Below are 14,074 nucleotides of genomic sequence, written 5' to 3' on the forward strand. Positions count from 1 at the left end.
GGACAACACGGCCCTGGGCTGGGGCTGAGGAGGGCCACCCACCCAGCAGGAGAGGGTGCCTCCAACCTCCACACAGCCAAGGGCCCAGGGAAGTTCCCTTCATTGCTCTGCTACACACAAAGCTCTGGGTATGCCACCTCTGAGTGTTCTCATGCCACTTTTATTTTCGTGCATATTTTTTTTTCTACTTCCGTGTCAGTGTTGGGGCTGGGCAGGTATGGAAATGAAGCAGGAATGCTGCTGGACAAGGCTGCTGTGGCAGTGTAAACTTGGTATCGCTTCAGGTTTCCTCGGAGGCCGGGCTGCAGGAGGTGTGCGTACCAAAAGGGTAGCTGCAGGGTTCCACATCGCACCGTTAATGAGATTTACGACTGGACATTTTCTCATCGCCTCATTCCCTTAAAAAATAACAATTTCACGAAGTTATAAAGTAACTGAAAAAAACCCAACATAGCCCCTATTTGTCACTGGCCGCACGTGCTGCGATTAACAGAAACGTTGGTAACGACTTTAATTCTGTTCAGCATCGCAGGGTGATGTGTTGCTGGAAATGTTTTATTAAGCCCCCTTCAAGCAAAGGGCGACCCTCCGCCCCCGCGGCCTCTCGGTACAGGCGAGAGATCTGGTCTCTAAACACGCTCGCCCAGCCCCTGAAGTACGAGCCAGGCCGCCTCCAGGCCGCCTCCAGCCCGCCACGGGGGCAGCCCCGGCCCTCACTTAAGATGGCGGCGGCAGCGCCGCGTCACGTGGCGGCGGGGGGGGCGGCCCCGCGCTCTCTCTGTGGCGGCGCGCGTGGGGGGATGGAGCCGGCGGCGCTGGAGCGGTTCCCCAGCCCGGGCAAGGGCAGCGGCCTCCGCGCCCGCCGGCGGGTGCGGCCCGGCCAGCTGCTCTACCGCGCCGAGCCCTTCGCCTACGTCGTCACCAAGAAGCAGCTGGGCGGCGTGTGCGAGCGCTGCCTGCGCAGGTACCGCCGGGCGCGGGGACGCTACAGCCGTCTCTCCCGCCGGCTCCTCCTGGTAGCACCGCCCATTCCGCTGAGGCGGGGCAGCGGCGCGGCGTTGGCCTGGGGTCGTGGCGGGGCGTGGGTCTCTGTCTGCTGGGGGTTCGGCTGTGCGGGGTCTCGGCGGCCGTGTGCCGCGGGGCGGCGGGGCGCGCAGCTGCCACCCGGCCTGAAGTGCGCGGCTCGCTGTGTCCTGCCGCTCTTTTTAGTGAGGGCTTTTCCGAAGCTTTCCTAACGGGGTTCTCCTCCCGGGCGCGGGAGGTTTGGGCGGGGGTTTCCTGGGCTGGCTGCCCGCTGTGGGCGGGCGGGCAGGCGGCAGGAGTCGGCAGTGCCGGAGGTGGCTCGGTGCCGTGCCGCTGCTCGGTGCCGGGCTGGCGGGGGCCGGAGCTCCCCTCGGAGGCTTTCCGCGGGCTGGCGCGGACAGGAGCGGCAAAGCGCTGCCGGTGGCTTGTTGCTTCTGGGGGGTGAAGGCCTGACCTGGCCGGCGGCGGCGGTGTTTTGGGGGTCACGGGCCGTGGCGAGAAGCCCCCATCGCTGGGGCACCCTGTAACTGCCCTCGTCCAGCTCGAAACTACCTCTTGTGGTGGGGATAAAGTTCTCATCTGCTGCAGCCCCGCAAGGAAACCGTCCGTATGACTGTGGGTGTGATGCTGTGTCCTGCTACGTAATGCTCTGCCCTGGGCGTTCGCAGAGATGATGGCAGCTGTTAGGCACCAGCCTCCATGAAATGGGCAGTGTGAGGTGGTTGAGTTTCCCATCACCTGCACAAGGTGTCCTGTCCAAGGAGTGTGTGGTTTTGAGACGTGTTGAATAAATGCCTGCCTTTTTCCCCCAAAGCCTTACAAGTGAAAACTGACAAACCCACAGTAGCTTTCTGTGTTTGTTTAAAAACAAAAACTGTTTTCTACCCTTTAACAATTTTCCAGCAAGACATTGCGATAGACCTGTTTGTAGATCTCTAAAATACCTGAAACATATTGGTAGATAATCCAAAACCATGTGTAATTACCAAGATTTGAAGAAGAGAGACAATTCAATGCTGCTAGCCTTTGCGTTTGGTTTTTTTTTTTCTTTCTTTTTGAAAGTATTTGATGTTTTGTTTATTGAAACATTCCCAGTGTTTTGCTTTATGTCCTTACAGGACATTATCATGTTTAAAGAAATGATAATGTGATTCTCATTTTCCCAGAGAAAAGTTTGACAATGTGTTCCAGGTCACACTTGCATCTAACCTCAGCATAGAAAAAAAAAAAGAAAAAACAAAAAAGATTTTTAGCTAGTATATCTGTGAACTCTGACTCATGACATCAGAGTCCTTCAGTGTGGTGACTGCCTGTACCTCTTCACCTGAAGTCTGCAGCCTCTCACGGCTTGAAGACAACAGGCTGAGTGCAGCAACAGGTGGAATTAAAATGCATCTGAAGTGTTTGGATATAGAAGTGTAACCAGGACAAGGTTTGTTGGGAGAAGTAGTGGTGTTACCAACTGATGTATCATGAAAGGTTATGCCTTTCTGAAAGTTTGTCTCTTTTCTAAATAGTGATATCAGTTAAATTTAAAAAGTTAAATAAAAAATAAGGAAGTTAAAATAATTTTAAACTAATCTAGCTTCCATTGCAAAATGTACTGTGGCTAGACAGAGTTTATAGATCAAGACTCTGCAAGCTGACTTTCTTATCTAATTAAAGGCAGTGGCTTCTTATTAAAGGGACTTTGTTAAATTAATTAGTGATACATATATCCATACATAGGTGTCTTTTTTTTTAATGTATGGAAATTAAAAATAAAAAAAAAAAGGTAAAGTACTGCTGAAGTGGGATGTGGGATTGAACTGTTTTGTGGATCTGGTTTTCATTTACTACGCGGTGTGATCTTTGTTCAAAGCCAGGTATCAGAAAAACCATTACTGCTCATTTCCAGGGCTACAGATAAAAGTAGTTCCTGTTTTTCACTCTGGTCTTTAGGTGGCAGCACAGGAACACAAATTAAAAAAAAAAGGTCTTGTGCTTGACATTGATTTACCATTTTAGCAATCTTATTATATATGAAATTAAGATTTGAGGCTTTATACTGTGAAGTGTAATTCTATACTTACTTTTATCTCCCAGCTTGTAGTAGTAAGTGTTGTTGGATGTAGCTTTTGGCTGTGTGAGAAGTGCTGGGTGAACCAGAAGATGGGTAATGATGTACAGAATGTCTTATTTCTGGACTGCCTGCTGAGAGGCAGCATGATCTCACCAGAATTTGGGATCACACACTTGCTATAGTGCTGACTTACTCTGTGACCTTGCCTGACTCTTTACAGTGAGGGTCTGAGGTACCCAAGCAGAGTAAGGATGGCTGCTGGGGGCAGGGTTCACTGCTCTAATTCAGAGAGGGAAGTGCGGCTAGTGCAGTAGTTCTGCTTAGTCTTATCTCAATTGAAGTGAATATTATTGGGAATTTAAAATACTGAAGTGTGTTTTATATATATATGTATATATATATATATATGCTAACATCCCTTCCTTACCTTATTGGGCTGTTGGTACCACTTGTATAGTGAAGTAAAAATTTTTGGTCAGTGTTATTAGGTCTGTGTTATATGTAGACCAGATGGCAAATTTTAGTAACTGTCTTCCCTTTTGTGATCTCTTCTTACTTAAGAGATAATCCTGTATTTTCTAATTAATAGGTTCATGTTTCTTATAGAAAGCTGGCCTAAAATATTCTACTGTGGCTGATCTAATGTGATAGTGTAGCTGTTTTGAGTTATATACCATTAGCAGTTAAAAAAAATACTGTCCTGAAGTAGGGTGCATAGTAAAGATTTGCTTGGAAATATAAATTTTGATAAAGAAGAAAAGTGTCTGTTGACAGTGTGTATTTCTATGGAAGCAGTGTTTTGAGAGAACGCATGACATTGTGTTGCATGATGGTACCTTCTTTGCGAAAGTATCTGTAGTGTTAGGGTCAGTGCCTTGCTGGAAACATGCTGTTTGTGCTTTTATGGAAGTCTGAGAAGATTTGGATGGTCAGCATCTTCTTCCAACAACTTACTGGGGAAAGCAACAGAAAAGATTCTTCCTCTCTTATTAACTAAAGATTTTCTTTGTGGCTTCTTCCATGCTTTAATACCTGTTTAAGGTGGAGTCAGTGGCAGTGCAGCTCAGTACAGGTTTGTGTAGCAGGGTTGAGGGGTTAAAGAAAGCTGTTTCATTTACAAGCTTAGGGGATTTCACCCTATTTTCCATTCTGCTGGACATTGATAAAGATGGTGAATAAAGCTAATTGCCAGTGATCCCCAGAGGCTTCCATCACCTTTCTCTGTTCTGGAAAGCATTACACCTTATTTTTTCTTCTTCTATATCCTTTATCTGGCTGTCAGTCTATAAAATGACCTTTCTTCTAGTCCCTGGCAATTTAGCTTAATTTAGCCTTTCCACAATTACGTTCAGTGGGTCCTCTTTATTCATATGTGTGTTGACACTCTCACAGAACTTGGGCAAGTTAGAAAAGGAGGCTGTCCTTTCATGAGCTATATGTGCTCTTTTCTTGTAGACTTTATTTATCCAGGTGATTAATGATCTTACTCTTGATTATAATCTCTATTGTCTTGCCAGGGTCAGAAGCCGTGCTTGCACTTAGTATAGTCAAGTGAGTGTGATGACTGAATTTTTTTATTTCCTTAATAAAGCAAAGCACTGCAAACACTGGAATACTTGAGTTGCTTATATGTTTAGAGTTCTGCTGTTAATGTTACCTGAGATTATAGATGATATTGGAATAGATCAGAAAATACTGGTATTCTCGACCTTCTATGCAAAATTTTAAATTTAAAGGAAAAGACTTGTTTGACCTCTTTTTCTGCCATTAATTGGTGCTATTTTTAATGTTCATTTTTGTTTAATTTTATGGTTTACTAGAATTTGATTTTTATGTAGCTGATCAGATTAGAAGTTTCATTAAAATCTGGATATAGGCAGCTACTTCTCAATTTAACAAAATATATATAATCCTAAATCAGTTCTGACTTTTAATGTAGGACAATTTAACATTCCAAAGTTTGCTTGCACATGCTGATTTATCAGGCTGTCTGTTTTATCTGGTGGTGTTGCTCAGTTTGCTCAGCTTGTTAAATCTTTACATGGTTTTTAAAGATGTTCTTTTTCTGATAAGCGAATCCAGAAGTGGCATCTCTGTGCTTGGCAGTTCTCTTCCTCTGTGTATTCGATGTTCTATCAGCCATTAATCCCTGCTGACTGAGTTTCCTGCAAGGCACGTGATAGTGATGGCACTGCTTGGTCTGACTTTTAGATTTTGAATTGAAAATATACCCAGTCTGTTATAGAATGGGAGTCAAAATGAGGGTGAAAGTCAAATACGCCTTTGGTTTTTGTTTGCTTTTTACAGAACATTTCTGTGATAGGTTGTATTTACAAGAATCCACTGCAAGAAAACTTAAGTCCTGGTTGACGCTTGGGAACAAGCAAACAAACTTTTTAGAATCTGTGTCTCAGAGAAAGTAGGAAAAAGAGGTAACACTAGCCTATTTCTAGATGCTATACCACTTACGTCTTTAAAGGAAAGAGACACTTAAGTGAATATTTGAGAATAGGTAATGATGTACAACAGTATATATAGACTATGAAATAAAAGACATAAGTGTTTCTTATTTGGGTAAGATCAGAGGTTCAGAGTCTGGTAATGGAATAAGGGGAAGTATGAATGTGTTTTTGCATGACTGCAGCTTTTGTAAACAAATCTAGAGAGAGGAAAAGCATCTAAGCACTGTTGGTAAACTAGCCATGACAGCAGACACTACTGCAGTATGGGAAATATAACCAAGAATTTGGTAAATAGTTGGGCAGTTACAAAGTGCTAAACACAGGCCAGCAAGTGTATGCTCCTTGCTCTCCTTCACCTGGCTTAAAAATAGCCAAATGGACACACCTTTACATTCAGGACTGTGCATTCAGTGCTGTGTCTTCAGCATAGACACACTCTTAAAGTAGCTGCTACTTTATATTATTATTAATTATTATTATTATTACATGATATTATCATCATCATGATGAAAGTTGGCATACCATTGTTAAAGTATGGAGTGCCTAGGTTAACGGCATCCTGAAGGTACAGAAATCCCATTATGTTATAACCACTCTGTGCAATATTTTAAGTAGATAGAAGCAGGGTTTGATTCAGAAAGAGAATGATGGTTGTGATTGCCTTCAGTGATCCTTCTTACCACTGTAACCCTGGCTTGGACTAGCGCAGCTCTGCCTGAGGACAGCTAGCCCTTAACCCTCCAAGTGTGCCTCTTTGACCAGCAATTGGGAGGTCGAGACAGAGGAGAGGAGCTGGTTGTTTTGGCTCTGTAGCAATGGGGGTTTCCTCATGAAGGTGATGTCATTCACCAACAAACATGAGGCGCTTCCTTAAGCACCAAAGAGAGCATCTCTGTTAGCACAGCGCCTGAGTTTTGCTGCTTCCAGCTGTGCTGGGTGATTAGGAGGTGTGAGCGAAGGGATGCTCTTTCTTTACAGAGATAGAAGTTTAGCATATATGAGACTTCCAGTAATGCATGAGGCTATAAAATCTACACTGTCTCCTCATTTATCTCTGGAAAATACTTCTGTTGCTGGTTAATAAAGAGATAGCTTTAAAACTGCTAGCTTCTTGAAAACATACTGTTTTGTTGCTCTAGGCATTCCTGATATACTTGTATTTTGTCCTACAGGAGTACTGAAATGTGGAAAACTACTGTTTGATGATACGTTCTTTGATTGTTAACTTTCAATGAATTCTCCTTGCAAAAGAGGTCAAGGACAACAGAAAGGACTTCTTCAAATACATTGCAGATAAAACCAACACTAGAGGCAATGTAGTCCCACTGATGAATGAGGTGGGTGCCCTGGAGACAGAGGATAAAAAGAAGGCGGAGTTACTGAATGCCTTCTTTGCCTCTGTCTATACTGCTGGAGGCTGTCCTGAGGAGCCCTGGACCCCTGAGGAGCCCTGGACCCCTGAGGTCCCAGAGGAAGTCAGGATAGAGGAGGAGTCTGTCTTGGTTGATGAGGGCTGTGGCAGGGACCAATTAAGCAATCTGGACATCCATAAATCCATGGGCCCTGATGGGATGCACCCACGGGTGCTGAGGGAGCTGGCAGAAGTCATTGCTAGGCCACTCTCCATCATCTTTGGTAAGTCATGGGGAATGGGAGAGATGCTTGAGGACTGGAGGAAAGCGAATGTCACTCCAGTCTTCAAAAAGGGCAAGAAGGAGAACCCGGGTAACTATAGACCGGTCAGCCTCACCTCCATCCCCCGAAAGGTGATGGAACAACTTGTCCTTGGTGCTGTCTCTAGGCACATCAAGGATAGGGGGATCATTAGGGGCAGTCAGCATGACTTCACCAAGGGGAAGTCATGCTTAACCAACTTGATAGCCTTTTATGAGGACAAAACCCGGTGGATAGATGATGGTAAAGCTGTGGATGTGGTCTATCTCGATTTCAGTAAAGCGTTTGACACGGTCTCCCACAGCATCCTCGCAGCTAAACTGGGGAAGTGTGGTCTGGATGATCGGGTAGTGAGGTGGATTGTGAACTGGCTGAAGGAAAGAAGCCAGAGAGTGGTGGTCAATGGGACTGAGTCCAGTTGGAGGTCTGTGTCTAGTGGAGTCCCTCAAGGGTCGGCACTGGGACCAGTACTATTCAATATATTCATTAATGACTTGGATGAGGGAATAGAGTGCACTGTCAGCAAGTTCGCTGATGACACCAAACTGGGAGGAGTGGCTGACACCCCAGAAGGCTGTGCTGCCATTCAGAGGGACCTGGACAGGCTGGAGAGTTGGGCGGGGAGAAATTTAATGAAATATAACAAGGGCAAGTGTAGAGTCCTGCATCTGGTCAAGAACAACCCCATGTACCAGTACAAGTTGGGGGCAGACCTGTTGGAGACCAGCGTAGGGGAAAGGGACCTGGGGGTCCTAGTGGACAGCAGGATGACCATGAGCCAGCAGTGTGCCCTTGTGGCCAAGAAGGCCAATGGCATCCTGGGGTGTATTAGAAGGGGTGTGGTCAGCAGGTCGAGAGAGGTTCTCCTCCCCCTCTACTCTGCCCTGGTGAGGCTGCATCTGGAGTATTGTGTCCAGTTCTGGGCCCCTCAGTTCAAGAAGGACAGGGAACTGCTAGAGAGAGTCCAGCGCAGAGCCATGAAGATGATTAAGGGGGTGGAACATCTCCCTTATGAGGAGAGGCTGAGGGAGCTGGGTCTCTTTAGCTTAGAGAAGAGGAAACTGAGAGGTGACCTCATTAATGTTTATCAATATGTAAAGGGCAAGTGTCATGAGGATGGAGCCAGGCTCTTCTCAGTGACATCCCTTGACAGGACAAGGGGCAATGGGTGCAAGCTGGAACACAGGAGGTTCCACTTAAATATGAGGAAAAACTTCTTTGCGGTGAGGGTGACCAAACACTGGAACAGGCTGCCCAGAGAGGTTGTGGAGTCTCCTTCTCTGGAGACATTCAAAACGCGCCTGGACGCGTTCCTGTGTGATATGGTCTAGGCAATGCTGCTCCGGCAGGGGGATTGGACTAGATGATCTTTCGAGGTCCCTTCCAATCCCTAACATTTTGTGATTCTCATTAAGTGAAGGTTGTTAAGTATTATATTATATTTTTTAGATATAAAACAATACCCCTGTTTTATAGTTTGCTTATATAAAAAGCTTTTCTTTTTTTCTTCTGTAGACTGTTGTATTTCCATGATCAATAATAGACTGGAATAACAAGGTTTTTGAAATTCCTTAAACTTATATATAAAAAAAAAATTCTTAGACTTACAACATAAATGAATTTGGTCAGCATGACTTGGTGCCATGAGTTTTTTGGCAATAACATTTTTAAGATGTGAGAAGTGTGATGTGTTTCATGTCCCTTCAGTGACATTCAAAGTTCCAGACAGATTTCCAGTAGTTTTCAAGATGCATAACCTCGTATGAAGTAGAGGAATGCAAACAAATTATATCTAATTAGTGGTAATCACAGTGTTGAAACAGTGTGACTATTAGGAGAAGGTATGTTTTTGTGCTTCCAAGGTAGGATAATCCTGGGAATTATATGCTATAACTTGTTTTAGAATTTCTGACTAATTAGTTAGGAGTGCAATTGCAGTGCTCTCATCTCTTGATATATCTGGTTTTGTGTGAAGTAAGGGCAAAGGATGTGAAACAAAATTGCATGTGAGACATGAGCTATACAAGTATTAGAATTTCAGATTCCATGCAAATGTGAGAGAAGTGATTTCCCAGGTCCCGGGAAACAACACTGCCAATAACAAAAATATTTTTATCTATAGCTGAATGACTAAAACCCAAAAAAAGTAGCATTTTCCTAAGAAGATACTCTCCCTCCCCAGTGTCATCTTTCCATGATAGTGAAGGTTGAGGCAACCTTACAAAGAGCAGGATAGAAAACCTTTTTTCTGTCCTCGTGCCAGCTGGAGCCATAGGAGAAGTGGCTTCCAGACTGCTCTTCCATGCTTCCAGGAAAAGCTTCTGCAAGAGAGAGCAAAGAGAATGGACTATTGACTGTGCTTTCCTGCAATATCTCCTCCAGAGAAGGCCCTGAACTTTCTTGTCTAGAGGAATAAAGCCTGTAGCAGAAATTATACTTGCAGACTCCCATCTCCCTTTCCTTCTGCTGAGTCAGGTTGATGGTGGGGAGGGAGGAAGCTCTGGCAATCAGAATAGCATTCATACTAAGTTGTCCTGGCCTGCCCGTTGATTTAGTTTTGCTCCCTCACAGCACCCTTTAAGGTGCTGAGGATTTTCCTCTCTTTCTGTTAGGAATATCCCTTGGTAGGTGTTTTCTTCAACTGCCTGTTTCTTTCTCTTGGAGGTTTGTTTTGGGACTGTAAGTCAGGTTCTGTTTGCTGTAAACCATCTCCTTTCCATTGCTCAGTATTTCTGTCCTCGCTCCATGCCTCCTTACTGCTTTGGATACTCTGGGCTTGCTCTAGGCTAGGTGTGGGTCCTTGCCCATATCCTTCTTCCTTTCTTTGCATGCTTTGCAGTCTTGAGGCTGCTGTTAATGCCGTCTGCTGCCAACCTGGCTTTGCCCTTGTTAATAATAGAAGAAATAGAAAAGGGAGAGGCATTGTTAAAAATAAATTCTCCCAGGTCAAGTGTTTATTGCCATGTCTGTCATTTGTGGAAAATGAAAATTTAAGTTTAGCCATGCTTTAAAAGTCCCTAAAGGTCTTACTGTGTTGTGGTTTTGTGTTTACAAATTCCATGCGTATACTGTTCTGTAATTTGAAAGTTATTGTATCAAAATTGTTGTTTTGTCAAGCTGTGACTGACAATTTAAGTTGTAGTCATCTTGTAAACTCTTCTGAATTTAGGCTTTACTATGTATCTGCAGTCTACACCTGCTATTATATTTCTTTCTAAATAGTGCAGTCCATAATATTAATGTTTTAAAATATTAATGTTCTGCATGAATATTCTTTGCTTGTGGTAAATGAGAAAGCCATGAAAATAAGTTTGTGAATTGGATTATCTTTAGTATTAATTTTCTTAGGGTGAATTGTAATTGTGCAAGTACAAAATTAAAATTAGTGCTACGAGGGAAAATGTAAGGGATTAAAATATGGGTAACTTCTAGCTAATGTAATGTGTGATGACACAATTAGTTTCAGATATCTCTCAAGAAAGTTTTTAATTTTGTGTAAGTTGCTGGAAGTTTTGCATTGCATTAGGAAACTTATCATTAATAGTTCTTAAAGTATTTAAACAGTGTCTTGTCCATAGGCATTGGAATTCTTTAATTGTTAATGTTTGCATCCATTGTGGCTGTACTCAAAAGCCGCTATGTGCTTTTGGCTGTATGGTGTGTGAAATGATGCTGTTTTCCATGAAACATGTACAGTCTTCTTCAGAACCAGTCACAACAGCTGTTTTGAATTATTCAAAACAATGTAGTTGAGGCTTGTAGAACTTTTGGCATATCTTTCCACCCCACCTAGTCATGTTTTGAAGTGCGGTATGGATCCATGTCCATGTAGGACAGCCTACCTGATGTGCTGGCTAGAAGCTGATGAAAGGGCTGGTTATTCTTATGGCTCCCCTGAGTCCTCACTCTCCTTCCTGCACTCTCCTTCTGCTTCTCATTTGGCAGCTTTGCTGCATATCTGACTGATGATATACTGGTGCAGAGAGATAACCTGGCAGAAAACATACTTTACCAAAATATAAAAATTTTTTAGTGCCCTTGAATCAAGTTATTGCTGGGGGGAGAGAGGAGCTGAAGTGGCCGTTGAAGGGATGGGTCAAGGTCGGACAGTCAGGGCTGTGCCGTCTGGTAACAGCTAGCCTTTAGGCTGCTGTAGCTAAAAATGAAACCTTAAAAAGGGCAGTAAGGAGAATTTCCAAGATCTTACAGGTGTCTTCGGGAGAAGCAGGGCTTTCAGGAGTGCAGGACTGACTGGCTTGTTAGTGTGGAGGAGGATTTTTTCTGTCTTGTGGCCCAGATCAGTCCTGGGTAATCAAGCCCAACCTTCATTCCTTTACCCAGTCGTGTTTCTGCCATATTTGGCTTCCACAGAAGCATTTCCTACCATTAGCTTCAGTTTAGTAGAAGAAACAGTGCAGACATTTTCAGGTGTTTCTTACCACAAAGAAAATATCTTCTTTTTGGCCGATGTCTTGGTTACGTAGGAATGTCTTAACTTTTCTGACTTTTTGTCACTGATTTTACTTATTTCAGGATCTGTGCTTAATTCCTGCAATCATAATTCTCACAGCACGCCTCTGCAGCTGAATGGGAGATTTTATTTAGAGGCCAGGGTAAGGTTTTGAATCATTCCCAAGGGCGTCCCAGTGACCGTAGGGTCAGCGCCAAATGGCACAATTGGTTGAACACCAGTGAGTAATTCCGATGCTAACTCAAGCTGTAATCCCCTGTTCATGCAATGTTTAGCTTTCCTGTTTATCATTTTAGCTACTAGCTGCCTTCAGCTCAGGGATTGTTCTGCTATTAACTTGATTGCTCAAGTTTAAGTGAAATTAAAGACTGAATATTTTTTTTAAACTAAATTATCTTCTTGGCCTCTGAGTATTAGAGCACCTGATCCTGCAGTCAGTAGGCAGGAAATACAGCTTTTGGCTTCACTGGGGAGGGCTTGCCCAGGTGTTCATGTGGGGTTTGTGTGCTGCCTGTATAATCAGGTTTCAGCATTCAAAGGAAAAAAGCCAGCAAGTGTGTTGAGAAGGACTTCTTGGGAGGGTATGATTAGGAGTGGTTGTGATGTAGAAGTGCAGAAAATGAACAAAAGTTCATCCCTGAGAAAGAAGAGGGAGTAAAAACACTTTTATCAACTATAAGCGCTTTCTTACAGTTCAAATGAATATGACTTATTCATACAATTTAATTCAAAAGTCTCATTCAACTGCTAGGAGTGTGTGCTAGTGACCTGAAAAGACAATTTCTGTGGCGGTAGCATTCCTGGTACTGGGAAGGATCATGGCAGAATAGGGGGAGGAAAATTGAGGCAAGATGTTTGGTGAAGCATTGCCCTCCAAGACGAAAGATTTGACTCAGGAAATGTTGAGCATGAAATGAACTATGTATGTTTCCTGTGTAAAACCTTTGTTCAGTGTATTTCGTGCTTCTCAAAGGCCAGAAACTTGTTAGAAACTTGTTTTTATTTATTTGTCAAGAAAAGCTTGAAAGCAGCTTGTTTTAATATAAAGGTTCAAACTGGAGTGCCCTTTTTGTGGTTGGTTGGGTTTCTTTTTGGGGTTGGTTTTTTTTTTTTTGGTTTAAGTACTACTTCTCCCTGATAAGACAAAATATAGCACCTCTTCTTGTTACAGAAATAGAGCTTGCAACTCCTTCTGCAATAAGTGGTGTACTGAGGAACACTTGCTGTGTATAATATACTTTTATCTCCTCCATGTCTATGCAGTTTGTCCTTGTGTGAGGAGTAAATTCAAGTACCACTTTACAGGTCTTTGTGCTAGGAATCTTTGTTGAATATTGTCTGGGATGAGAAAGGTTTGTGCCAGGCTAGTGCACTGCAGTTTCATTTCCTCTGAAAAAAACATGAAATTTCTTTGATCAGACTCTGGATCCAGATATTCTAAGCATTGGGTGAGTATTGATGTGGGTCTGTACTTTGTGTAGCTTGCTTTGATTTCTGGGGTGCATTGACTCCAAGTCCTCTAGCTGTTGAAAATATCTTAGTCCAGATTTCTGAAGAAGCAAAACCAAACTGAAAGATTAAAAAGAAAAATTGAAGTGGCACAGAAAACCACTTCAGAGACTTAGGTTCGTAAGTGTCTATGTTGTTTTAGCAAATGAGACTGGCTACTCAGCTATTTACAAATTTTATCCACTTGTCATATTAAAACCGTTGACATTGCTGTACAACCGATGGAATAGCTGTGGAAACAATTTATTGAAATACTGTATGAAACTCAACATACACAGAATCACAGAATCAACCAGGTTGGAAGAGACCTCAGGGATCATCGAGTCCAACCGTTGCCCTTGCACCACCCTGTGAACTAGACCATGTCACTAAGTGCCATGTCCAGTCTTTTCTTAAACACATCCAGAGATGGTGACTCCACCACCTCCCTGGGCAGCCCATTCCAATGTCTAATAACGCTTTCTGTAAAGAAATTCTTCCTGATGTCCAACCTGAACCTCCCCTGGCAAAGCTTGAGGCTGTGCCCTCTTGTCCTATCGCTAGCTGCCCGGGAGAAGAGGCCGACTCCCACTCCACTCCAACCTCCCTTCAGGTAGTTGTAGACTGCAATAAGGTCACCTCTGAGCCTACTCTTCTCCAGGCTAAACAACCCCAGCTCCCTCAGCCGTTCCTCGTAGATCAGACCCTCCAGACCCTTCACCAGCTTGGTCGCCCTCCTCTGGACTCCCTCCAACACCTCAACATCTTTCTTGAAGTGCGGGGCCCAGAACTGAACACAGTACTCAAGGTGCGGCCTCACCAGTGCCAAGTACAGAGGGACGATCACTTCCCTAGACCGGCTGGCTACACTATTCCTAATAGAGGCCAGGATGC

The 14,074-nt window shown here is 43.8% G+C and overlaps 1 protein-coding gene across 1 annotated transcript in view; it reads left to right on the forward strand.

Annotated features, from left to right (window-relative positions):
• Positions 1 to 791: 791 nt before the first annotated feature.
• Positions 792 to 14,074, forward strand: part of SMYD3 (SET and MYND domain containing 3) — a 463,693-nt gene continuing 450,410 nt past the window's right edge. Inside the window, exon 1 of the mRNA XM_068403784.1 lies at positions 792 to 964. Within this exon, the coding sequence (XP_068259885.1) occupies positions 801 to 964 (164 nt within the window). The 5' untranslated portion in view covers positions 792 to 800. The remainder of the gene's footprint in view (positions 965 to 14,074) is intronic.

Source organism: Nyctibius grandis, chromosome 1 (assembly GCF_013368605.1).
Source record: "Nyctibius grandis isolate bNycGra1 chromosome 1, bNycGra1.pri, whole genome shotgun sequence".
In the NCBI taxonomy this organism is placed as follows: domain Eukaryota; kingdom Metazoa; phylum Chordata; class Aves; order Nyctibiiformes; family Nyctibiidae; genus Nyctibius; species Nyctibius grandis.